Raw genomic sequence first — 12691 nt, 5'->3', positions numbered from 1 at the left:
CACTTCACTCTCAGTTATTTTCTTCTCATGCAGTACTTGAAAGATGTGTTCAAACAAGAGATTCCACCCACCGTCCTTCTCGTCATCTTCACTCTCAGAGGCGTCTCTCTCTTTAACCCGTGTTGCAGTTTCACCGGACGGAGACGAGGATTTCTTTTCTTTTGCCTCGGCATCTTCTGCAGGGTCCTCGTCGTCTGCTTCAAAATCTTCCTCATAATCTGAGGAGGAAGACATGGAGAGAAATCATTGAGATGCATTGTATGGAAAAGATCTGCGAAGTCAGTCGCATATATCTATTTCTTATTGGTGTTTTCTTTTTACTCAGATGTTTCAGCCATTATACCGTCTCTGACTTTGTCCTCCTCGGCTGCTGTTTCTTCTTCGACTTGAGTCTCCATGTCCTGTGGTTGTCTGGTTTCACACTCTGAGTGGGATGCAGCTTCGTCTCCAGTCCTCTCTGTCTCCATCTCAGGAGCATCCTTTGGGCTGGGGACTGACTCTTCTCTTCCTCCGTCCTCTTTGACCCTCTTCGGTGGAGGAGTGGGCTTCTTGTCCAATCCCATTGCTATAATGCACCTGGAAAATTGAGCATGATATACTGTACAGTGTGAAGTTTAGAGGAATAGTTTGATGTTTTGACAGATTATCATCAAGTTAATATGGTGAGGCTGTTACCAAACAGTTGGTGAGTAGACAAAGAGCAACATTAGTATTCATTTGGAGTCATGTTTCTGGCCAATATTCACTCTCTGCTCTGTTTTGTTATACAACAACTCCTGAGGGAAATATCTGGCTGTTTAGCTGATAAATGCTCCACTATGTTAACTAGTTAGTTGCTGACTTTGTCTGTCTGCTGTATGGTGCTGAGCAGATAGCATACAGCCATTTTTTACAGCTTAGTAGCAACCCCTTTTCACATACAAGTAGTCGTCTGATCAGTTGTTAATATAGAATATTGATTTTAAATATGAAGCTGGAGCTGGAGATGGTTAGCTTAACTTAGCATACATAAAATCGCACCAAAATTTATGAAAACTGATTTTGTGGGTTCTTATGAGTGCTTGCGTGTGGAGGAAAATTATTTGGACGGACCTCGACCAATGAAATCCTTTGTTCCAACTGATCACTGTCATTCTGTATAATAATTAGCCATGTGCTTCTGTTTGTTTGCACGGAGAGTGTGTATTTTCTGAGCAATGGACCTTGGAACATTGGGCGTTTGGTTCTCGGGGTAACGGACTGTCGGACAAATGGGCTTTTTATGGTCCAATGGGGTATTTTTTGGACTATTGGTGTTTTGGAATAACAATGGGCCGTCCCCTTCTCAACACCCAATAATGCATGACAAACGCTACTCCCTCAACAACCACATAGAGCACAAAATATGGCTTGAGAAGGAGCGATAAAAGGAGACCTTACTTGTAACAGGGAGACGCTCCCTCAACGCTGCAGAAGCCAAAGTGTCCGTGCCGGCCACCGAGTCTGGAGCCCTTCCTGTGTTTGAACTCGCAGCAGGAGCTCAGCCGCTCCACCTGCAGCCCGTTCAGGAAGAAGGTCAAGCTGAAGGGGAAACCTCGGTGTCGCCTTGAAATGAACTGGAATGTCTCTGAGGGAAAAATTGAGGATGTAGGTGAGAGGTAAGAACATTTTCAAGATGCAGAAATAACTAAATTTTAAGTTATTCTATTGACTGGGTGACCCTTAATATAGTTAGTTTGTTTGCTCAAAGGCTGTTGTATACACACTTGCATTATCTAAACGACCTCTCTCCTGAGAGTTGCTCTTAATTGTGTACACAAACACACGTATGTAACAAACACAATCTCAGATCCTCACACTGACCTCCCTCGCGGAGTTTGCCCTTGAAGACACACAGGTTCTCTCCTCCACAGTGTTGCTGAAACACTTTGACCTCATCCCTCATGTCGGTCATGTCGTGGGAGAGATGCACCGTTTTGCCAAAGTACATCATGCTTACACACACTCTGCTCTGGTGCACAGAGCTCCTCAGCATGGGGGGGTCCTGGATGGGAAAAATTTGATGTGACGGATGTACTAATTATTCTTATAATATGTTACTGACTTATGTTTTCTTTTTCATTTTGCCTCGCCTCTGATATTTTGTCCTGATAAATTGCAAAATGACCAGTTAAGAATGGACTCAATTGCATAAATAAATGAAGGTCAGAGATTCATAATGTTGTTAAATTGATATTTAATTTGCTTTTAGTTAATTTGATTTTGTTTATTGTCCAGCCATAGTGTTACCACTGAGTTATATATATATATTTTATATATAATATATACTGCATTTAACAATAGTCTGAGATGAATGAATATAAAATGCTCAGGATCCCTCTATGCTGTTCTGTATTTGCATTTTGGCAAAGTTTAAAAGTACACATTTATGAAAGACACACACCAAGTCATATAATATAACTTTCTCCTGCTAGTTCTTGCAAAAATCAATGCATTGTCTAGAAATTTTAATTGTTGTTGCTAATTAATCCAAAGGGGCTACAGCTTGTAAGTTTGTTGTGGAAGGTTTTGTTGCCAGGGAAAACATAAAGAGCGATAAAGACCTCATTGACGTCAACTCCGCTGGAGGCGGTGGTAGGACGCAGTCTGCGGCCTCTGAGCGTGCCGCTGGGAGTGACCTTTACCCCCCTCTCTTTCCTCTTCGTGGTTGGAGGCACTGGGGTGACAAAGTTGTTGATGACTGGGAGGACGTAGGGTGAGATGCCACTGGAGACCTCTGTTGTGGTCCGACGTCTCTGGGACTCCTTGTCCATCTGGGAGAGAAGTTTACAAAGTGAAAAGACTCAATGTGTTTGCTGTGCAGCAGATTAATGACAATGTTGTAAGGGCACATGAATGGGTGAATGAACGAATGAGTCGCTCATGTGTCGCGGCCTCACAGTGCAGTTGAGCGGCTGGTCGTTCTCATTGGAGGACTCCAGGAGTCTGTAAGGGGAGCTGCGTCTGAGTGAAGCCGTGGTGCTGTTGCTGTGGATCGGCTTCAGACGCACCGGCCTCTGCATCTTCCCCGGAGCCGTGTTGGGTCGAGACGAGCCCGGCTGCAGCACCAGAAGCACAAACACACAATCAGCTTTCTGCTAATTACAAACACTGTATATGTGTCGCTATGGAAACCAATACAGTACAGTGTAAAATAAGTTTAATACAGTGAATAAAAGGCTGTGAGAGTAATAAATGTGTCTCATTTGATTGTTTGTTGTGCTTCAGTAAAACAAAACAACAACGTATAAATTGAAGAGAATCAAAGGCTGACATAATGGGAGGAATAATGCTGTTTTATGACATAATATTTGTACATTTTCATTATATATATTTAGGTTGAAAGTTCATTCTTGACCTTGGAAAAAAGCAGTTGACAAAACAATCTTTCCGTAAGGTTTAATTAGTTCTTCTTCTAGAGCTTTCGATCGTATCATATGTTGGTGTTTTTTAATTTTAGGTATTGTTCTGTTAAATGCAGCTTATTTGTTCTATGATATTATATCTTTCTTTGCTTGATCTCATAAATCTTTGCTAATGAAAATGTAAAAATACAGTACATATTGGAGGCACACATAACTGGAGGAAGAGGCATTTTATAATTCTTCATTTTGATATTTCTCACTGTAATATGTTGTGATATTTCAATTTAATGTAATCTGCTCTATTATAAATGATATACATATTTATATCATTATACAGAAATGTTCCCTTAATTTTATAAATCATAAGCTTTTTTAAATCAATTTAAGATAAATTACACAATAGATGTGTGAAAATGCACATTAGTAATGTGCCTTGACCTTTTTCCCCAACTAATCTCTGTTGATGTATTTCAAACAAGCCTCCACCTGCTGAAGTGTGAGACGTTTGCAGACTTAATACGAGAGAGATTTCACAGGGTAAACACAGAGATCAAGGCCAGGATTACCAGCTCTATTTACTCTGGCATCAAGGTCTGTGACTTTTTATGTTTCAAAGATAACACACTTCACTTAAAACACTCTTGTCTGCGCACACAGCAAACAGCAGCTGAGACAGCTCTTCAAGTCTAAAGCTGCCTTTAGATGGTAAGAAATTTGCTCTTTGCTCACCGCAAAGTAGGGCGTAGAGCCTGGCAAACAATGGCTCAGCCAGCGCAGAACGTTTTTACCGCTGATGATGTGTGGGCGGAGGTGTCAGTGTAAACATGCCTAATGCCAACTATCAGCAGTCACAGATAATGATTTTCATGACAGACATTCCTCATCTGAAAGAATGTCTTGGACTTAAGCTCGGTTTTTTGTCCAACTACTGCCAAATGTAGGTGCTACAATTGAAGGAGTAGTTCAACATTGCTTAGATGAGAAATTGATACATATCTGTATGGTAGATAAATCTGTCCTGGAGACAGCGAGTACATAGCTTAGCATAAAGACCATAGATTGTATGTAAGAAGTGGATGTAGTCACCGTGACGTTATCCATCGGTTTGTGGACTGCGGTTGTGAAGCCCTGAGTTCGGCATTTTGTCCGTCGCTATCTTGTTTTTTTGCAACCAGAAGTGACACGAGAGGGTGGAGCTAAGTACAACCGATTAAGATATTTTTAGGTGACCAAAAAGGTTCTAGTTAACTTTCATGAACTGAAAACACGCACGGACAACTCCCAGACCGGACAACGCCGTGGAAGCGACCTGTCAATGACAAGGTAGCCACGCTGTAAAGCATCCCCTGCTTTATGGTCTATTTGACTCTAAATGGGACCATAACTTACTAAATGAACATCATGCTGTACTGAAGAAGACTTGAAACTAGCGATTGAGACCATAAACTCATGTTTACAATGTTTACTGAGGTAATAAATCAAGTGAGAAGTAGGGTCATTTTCTCATAGACTTCTATATATTCAGACTTCTTTTTGCAACCAGAGGAGTCGCCCCCTGCTGGCTGTTAGAAAGAATGCAAGTTTAAGGCACTTCTGCATTGGCTTCACTTTTCAGACCTGAAGGTTGCCCACTGATAAAGACTGGAAACAGGGAAACAGCTAGCTTTGCACTGTGTTTACACTTCATTGTTTGTACGTGTTGAACTAACTAAAATGTGTTAATTAATCATGTTTAGAGGTGCTGGAAGGCTTTGGGCAGAGTGAGGCTAACTGTCTGATTTTAACCAAAGTTGGAGGGATGATGCATTTTGACTGTGTGTTTTTCAAGCAATAAAAAAAATCATACTAATGAGGGAACTACAATTAAAATTGAACCTCATATTTTTATATTGTAAAACACAGATCTGATTGACCTATCCATCATTAACTGATAAAGGTCTTTAACTAAAGGTCGAGGCTTTAAACTCAGACATAATATCTCAGAGACCATGTCGTGGCATTTAAAAATCTTCTTTGCATGATGGAGATGCTTTAATTAAAGGTCAAATTTCAAAAGGTACTTGATTAAGGACTTGGATCAGATAATTAAATGTGTTGTTACAGCAGTATCCGCTCAATCTACTAGTGCACCATGACGGGTGTTTTGACTCACGGACTCGGAGGATTCAGAGTGCTCCCCCTCTGGACCAGAGTGCTGCTTTCGGATGCCCCTGGCACCCGTGGGTGGGCGTGGAGACAGGATGCGGATGATTTCTTCTTCATACCTTTTAGAGCGATCCACCTTCCAAACAAGACCATTCATTAAAGGGACTATTTGTAACTTTCAGAAATGCTTCTTAACAGCGACACCTGTGGCCGTGAAATCAACGAAAGTCAGCGTCGGGCTCGCGCCTGCTCGCTCTAAATATACCTGAACGAGCATCGCTCAAAACAGTGAGGCGACACACGTCAGCTAAAACCACAATATCACTCTATATTTCAGCTGCTTGGCAGTAATGTTAGCTGACCAGACGCGAGCGCGCATGTGTGGCGACCCGCTACATTTATACGCTTAAAAAGTTACAAATAGTCCCTTTAATGTTGTTGCTATTTTTTGTGTAGCTATATGTGTTTGTTCCAAATTGAGATATATTTTTACACAATTATCTATAAATAATTGCACTGTCAGTAATGGTAAATGCTAATGATGTTTTTTGTTTTGTTTCATGTGATTAAAGAGTCATTAGTTTACAAAGTAGGGCAGCAAAGCAGTGTTTAAATGTAAATGACGTACTTTGATCTTATGCACTCTTTCCCTCCTTGCAAACTCCTCCAGTTTCCTTTTGATCTCTATTTGATGGACGCGCTGTATGGGAGGAGAACAGCGCAAATTAGCATAATTTATTATTCAAGGAGAAGCACAGATTAGCTGACAGTGTTTTGACTGTTTTGTCTCTGGTACAGTGTGTTCCTCCCACCTCCATCTCCAGCACCTTGTGGAAAATGGCCTGGGCGAGGCATTCTCGAATGTGTCTCTGGTGGGCTCTCTGGATCAGCTTGTGTCTGTATTCCTTGTCTGGGACGATACGTCCACTCCTGGTGATCTGAGAACAACAACGGACCCAGCAGGGTTCAAGACACAACATGGGCTTTTGAAGACGGTTAACAGTGTTTTCATACTGAGGTCACCAACAGCTGATATTTTGTGCAGAAATACAAGATCATTAAAGGCCTTGGTCGGTGGTTCGATCCCCGGCTGATCCGGGTCATGCTCACAAGTCGATGTCCTTGAGCAAGACACTTAACTCCAAATTGCTCCCGAAGGCATAGCGATCAGTGTGTGAATGAGTATTTAGATTAGATTCTAATGGGCAAAGTTTGCACCTTAGCAGCCTCTGCCATCAGTGTGTGAATGGGTGAATGCTGACATGTATTGTAAAGCGCTTTGAGTGGTCGGAAGACTAGAAAAGCGCTATATAAATGCAAGTCCATTTACCATCTACTACGAGTAATGAAGTCCTGCGCCGTCACAAACAACATCTGAATCAGAAACTGATGACAGTTGGTGGTTGTTTGGTTTTGGACTGTTAACTTAACTAAACTTAATTACTTAAAGATTGAGAGATTTGAAGCCGTTAAAGGCTTTAAATCTGCCAGTTAAAGTACGTTTCCTTGCAACTTTTAAATAATGCTGCCAATATTTAATCAAATATGATTACTAGATTGCATTATCAAAAATAACAAAATGTCCCTCACTGCAAGTGATTACAGGCTGTAAAATGAGTGATACTGTTGGTGATAATATAGACAGTCTTTGTGGCCAGTTCTCACTGTATCATCACCATTATCATCATCATCAGAGCCTGGATATTACAAATACTAGATGAGGTCATACATCCATATTCGCCAAGCTAGCAGCAACCACCTTTCCATCAATTTAACTGTTCAGTTGTATTTTCTGTATATTTTTGTCTTAACTTAAGATAGGAAGTTTCTGTAATACGGCCCCTGATCATCATCAACATCAACATCATCATCATCATCATCATCATCAACCTGTTGACGTACCAGTCCTGCTCTCTGCAGGTGTCTCCTGATCCGACTGTTGCTGAAGTATCCGGCCAGATGTCGGTCTGTGAGACTGTTGTAGGCTGAAATAAGTCTGCAGAAATTAGATAAAAACACAAAAGAGACACTCAATTAATCCCAGCCAAAGAAACTTAATTAAAAAAAAGGCTTCACTTTATGACACCCAGACTTTAAATTTTGACTTCCACTTGAGTAACTCGAGAGTTCTTGATTACAGAAAACCAGAATCTCAATCAAATGTTTTAGTGGCGCACCATGTTTGTTTGTTGGTTGTTGTTTCTTGTCCTCATTAATGAGACATCAGGTCGTCGGCAGCCCGGCCCATCTGAAAGTGTTTTTTCCGACACAGATTTGATTTCCTCCAGCATTTGTGTACGAGACAACAGGATCTTACAACTATAGGGTCTGTTACCGGTGTCTGATTACGCACAGGAATTAGAGGGGATGGCACACTAAACCCCGTCTGCCTCCTCTTTGTGCTCCTGCGGCTTCGTTGTCTCTGGTGCTCTTCAGCTTTGGCTGCAGATTTCTCTTTGAACCACAACAAGATGGTTGAACTATCACGGGTCATTTTTTACATAACTTTCTCTGACACAGTGATGCTTTGAGGAGATACGTTGTGGCACAGAAATATATCATGCTAATGTGTCAAAGCTGTGTTTTTTATTATCTTTTAGTTGGCCTGTTAGTACACCAGCCTAACAGTAGCATTGGCATGTGTTCGGAGTCAACTAAAAGTAGATCATTATGCCTCTTTAGTAGGGCTGTCGCGAATACCATTTTTTGGGCTTCGAAGCTTCGGTTAGAAATATTTGAAGGTATTCGAAGCTTCGCGGTGCAGCGCAGCAGGCCGACATGTTTCTTCAGTTTGTCTGTCTCAAACTCCCCGTTACAGTGCCGCTGCCTCACTAATGTTGACTATGAATAATGAATAATGATGTGGGATTATTCCTTAATTCATGTTTTTTGGGGGGATTTATACTTTATTATTACATATATTAAAAAACAAAAAACAAAGCATGCCAATACTGATTTGGAGGTTTATCACCATGGCAACGGTCGAAGCTTCGAAGCATTCGGGTCAGCCCTACTCTTTAGTGCTTTAGTGACTAATAAATGCTGTACATTGTACAACTAAGCCTGGATACAAAACTTAAACGTAAGTAAAACAAGTCTGACGCGGTTGTAGGTAAAGAAAATTTAAATAATAAATAAAATAGGCAGATGGACTCTACCAGTAGTGTAAGAAGTATTCAAAAGGTTTAGTTAAAGTTTTACAATAGAAAAATACTCCATTACAAGCAAGGTCCTGCATTAAAATGTACTGAAGTACAAGTACACAAGTATTAAGTAAAAGTACTCATTCTGCAGGAGAATCAGTATCATATAATCAGTGTTACTGTATTATATTACTTTAATGTTGCAGTTTGAGGTGGAGGAGCTCATTTTAACTACTTCATATAATAATGTAATCCATAACAATGCATCATATTTTATAACTTGTTTTGAATGTAAAATCTTAATCTGTAAAGTCACTATCAGAAAAATAGTTTGAAGTAGCACTTCATTGAAATACTAAAAAACAAGTACCTCAAATGTTTACTTAAGAACTTAAGTACTTAAAGTAAAGTAAATTTGATCTTAATACCTCTTTGACAACAAACGTATTTTCATCACTCTCCATCTTTGTCTTCTGCTGTTTCTCAGGTCATTTCTGGACAAAACTGCAGTTTAAAACGTTTTTTAATGGTTTATTAGTTTTGGTGGACTTATTAGTACAATATGGCCCAGCCTAATAGTAGTAAATAGTGCCTCAATGGTGACTATGTTGCTAGACTTGCTAGAATAGTGTCGTTTTGTGACGCACTTTGTTTAACAATTAGTTATCATTAGCATAATTAAGAGTCAATTAAAAGTAGCTAACGTTAGCTAATTGCCAGACATTTACCTCCCATAATATATTGGTATTAATGAGTTCGTTTAATGTTTTCAAGTAAAGCAAATTTTCAAATAAGAAAGGTAAAATTAAGTAAAACAAAAACATATCAGCTCCCCAAACTCTTGAATATTAAAACATTAAATAAACTGTACCTACCCTGGGCTGAGGTGACTCATGGTGGTCAGCTCGCTCTCTCTCCAGATATTTAAGGTAAGAATGGCTGTAGTCTTCGCTGGAAGACGTCTGGACCGATGTAAAGTCACATTAAGCAGAGCAGAGTAGTTAAAAAGTGTGTCAGTGTGTTTCCAGCTGACTGAGTCTGTGAGGCTGCACTTCTCCTCCTCAGAGCGGAACTGATGACACTCACTGGTTGCTATGGAGATCACGTGACGATGCTGCCAAAGAGGCTGGTTTCCATTTACAGAGTCCCAACAGCTAACCCTGGATAATACACACACACACACACACGCACGCACGCGCGCGCGCGCACACACACACACACACACACACACACACACACACACACACACACACACACACACACAAACACACTCAATTTATTTTCAATTAACTGTAGTGGTCGTGGTGGTGGTGGAAGAAGTACTCAGTGTAAAACTACAAACAAATTACAATTACAAATCCTACTTAAAGGTCCCATATTGTAAAAAAGTGAGATTTTCATGTTGTTGTTTTTTTTTATTATAAAGCAGGCTTAAGTCCTATATAAATACTGTGAAAGTATCGAAACACTCAATCCACAGGGAAATACACACAGCCCGTATTCAGAAACTCTGCATTTGAAACAAGCCGTCAGGATTTCTGCCCATTCGTGATGTGAGGTAAATACAGGCATATTCAGGCCGACAGTATGAGGAAAATAAAGTTTTTTTTTTAACATTACAGCATGAAACATGTTCTAGTAGAAACACAAAATAAGTATGAACCTGAAAATGAGCATAATATGGGACCTTTAAGTAAAAGTACATAAGTATTATCAGCATAATAGTCCATTGTGAGGTTAGAAGAATAGGTATGATATAGGAAATGGCCCTTTGGACTTATTTTACCCTCTGGGGATAGACAGGAGCCCTGCATATGGTCACATATAGAGAGTATTTGTACAGTATTTGTGGCACTTGTCATCCAAAATACTATCTCAGCTTAAAAACTGAAAGTCATATTGAAAAAGAAATGTTTTACTATGAGCTGCATGACGCTTCACTGAAGAGACTGATGTATAATGTTTACATAATCTTGAAAATGCTCACATTTGAGAGACGACTGTGTGCGTGTCTGTAACAGATTTATAGGCCAAAAACACAAGAGAAAGTGAGGAGGGTCTTGGCAGATAGCTCCCATCCTCTCCTCAGCTAGTTTGAGCTCTTGAAACCCTGGGAGGCGCCTTAGAGCATCTCTGGCAACTAAAAAAGGATTTAAGAATGGAAATGGAAGTCCTTCATACCAAGTGGCATCAATATTATTAACTCAACAAGATGACTGAACTATGTGTGAACTGTTTTAATGTGTAATATGACCTTGTGTATATGCGTTTTACTAACTGCTGTCTGGTTTTTATACTGTTGTTTCCACCCTGGTGGACAATAAAGATATATTCTATTCTATTACAGTTTTTCTCGATTGTTTACACACATTTTCTGAAAGCATGCCTCATACTCTCAGAACTCTACACACAAATCAAAAAACACACACACAATGGGCAAAACCCCTCAATTCTCCTGCAAAATTAAACTTTACATTCAAAACAATGTTATTTCTTCTCAAAATGGTATTTTGTTTTCAAATGACACACACAAACCATCATATGAATAGACATTTATAAGAACCAGTTGAACACTGATGTGCTCAATGTAAAACACTATGATGAATGGAAAACACTTCTTCTCCATTCATCATAATGACTTAGGCCCTTTTTTTGTTCAGTGTTACACTTACTACAGACAGTACATACATAAGTGTGTTGTAAAATATTTTAGAATATTGTTTTTATACTCAGAACACACAAATACACGGTAACAAATATATTTTATTTTCCCCACAAAAACAATGTACACAGTGTACATCCCAACCAACACAAAGTTGCACATACAGTGGTCTACATACAAAACAACAGAAGAATTTACTGTATACAGTTACAGTAAAAAAAACGAGAAAAAAAAACTATGCTGCATCCTCTCTTCTGTTTCGGTCTGGCTACAGCACCTCATCCACATCACAAGCAATGTTTGCCCTGGCCAAGCAGCGGGGGAAATATCGCTTAGCATGTCGAATCCAGCCATGAAAAGCATCAACTGATTGCTAATTGTAACACTGTGTGACAGGTGTTTGCCCATGTGATGAGTCAGTGTGCATAGTAGGGCAATTGACTTTAGAATTTTGAATGACAGTGTGTTCCTTGTGAAAACGAGATTTTCTTCATGAAAATTGTGCCAAATGCAGAGAATTGTGTGTAGTGTTCTGAAAAAAGTGTGTTTTAGAACTGCAATTTGAGTGTAAAGCAGGAATTGTGCTTGTAGTTTAGCAGAATTGGTTCAGGGGGTTGGTGCATGAGTTACATGTTGTGGTCATTGTGTGTCAAGTACCAGTATTTGTGTGTAAACAATTGAGAAAAACTGTAATAGGCTAATGGGGAAAAACAACAACAACAACAACAACAACTTTATCCTCATAATCATATATACATATATGCAATATGAAACTCAATTATAAGTCATGTCTTATATATTGTAAGCAACAATAGTTAATATCAGGCAGAATAGTTACAACTTTAATATACCTACAAATCTGTGATGGCAAGTGACTTTCACAGTAGTGCTGATTAATACAAGTATACATCAGTCTCTTCAGTGAAGCGTCATGCTGCTCATAGTAAAACAGTTTTTTTTCAATATGACTTTAGATTTTAGATGACAAGTGCCACAAATATTGTCCAAATACTCTCTATATGTGACCATATGCAGGGCTCCTGTCTGTCCCCAGAGGGAAAAATAAGTCCAAAGGATCATCCCTATTCTTCTAACCTCACTATGGACTATTTAGCTGATATTATAGGATTTGTAATGAAGTAGTCTTACACTGAGTACTTCTTCCACCACCACCACCACCACAGTTAATCTAAAATAAGTTGACAAGCTAGTAGTTTACTTATCAGATGATCAGAAATAAAGTAAATTGAGTAATTAATCTGTCTAAAAGCATGTACTTCAGTAAGTTAGTAACTGTGAAGGAGTACTCATTGGGAAGTTGATGCCATATATTGTCACTATATGGCATATAAATGATG

General features: G+C 39.5%; 1 protein-coding gene across 5 annotated transcripts in view; it reads right to left on the bottom strand.

Moving 5' to 3' along the window:
• The window catches only part of erich3 (glutamate-rich 3), a 36305-nt gene that overhangs the window by 6453 nt on the left and 17161 nt on the right, over positions 1 to 12691 (bottom strand). The window contains exons 6-17 of one of the 5 annotated variants that reach the window (XM_074635577.1): positions 9758 to 9831; positions 9547 to 9633; positions 7431 to 7524; positions 6341 to 6466; positions 6157 to 6228; positions 5536 to 5664; positions 2919 to 3077; positions 2583 to 2792; positions 1843 to 2023; positions 1420 to 1606; positions 344 to 576; positions 72 to 218 (exon numbers count right to left, since the gene is read on the bottom strand). In XM_074635577.1, the coding sequence (XP_074491678.1) occupies positions 72 to 218; positions 344 to 576; positions 1420 to 1606; positions 1843 to 2023; positions 2583 to 2792; positions 2919 to 3077; positions 5536 to 5664; positions 6157 to 6228; positions 6341 to 6466; positions 7431 to 7524; positions 9547 to 9566 (1558 nt within the window). In that variant the 5' untranslated portion in view covers positions 9567 to 9633; positions 9758 to 9831. The other 4 variants (XM_074635578.1, XM_074635576.1, XM_074635579.1 and 1 more) reach the window with 4 other exon arrangements.

The sequence above is a fragment of the Sebastes fasciatus genome, chromosome 5 (genome assembly GCF_043250625.1).
Source record: "Sebastes fasciatus isolate fSebFas1 chromosome 5, fSebFas1.pri, whole genome shotgun sequence".
NCBI classification, from domain to species: Eukaryota; Metazoa; Chordata; class Actinopteri; order Perciformes; family Sebastidae; genus Sebastes; species Sebastes fasciatus.
The sequence above is the reverse complement of the archived record's forward strand: the minus strand, read 5'-3'. Positions and strand labels throughout refer to the sequence as shown.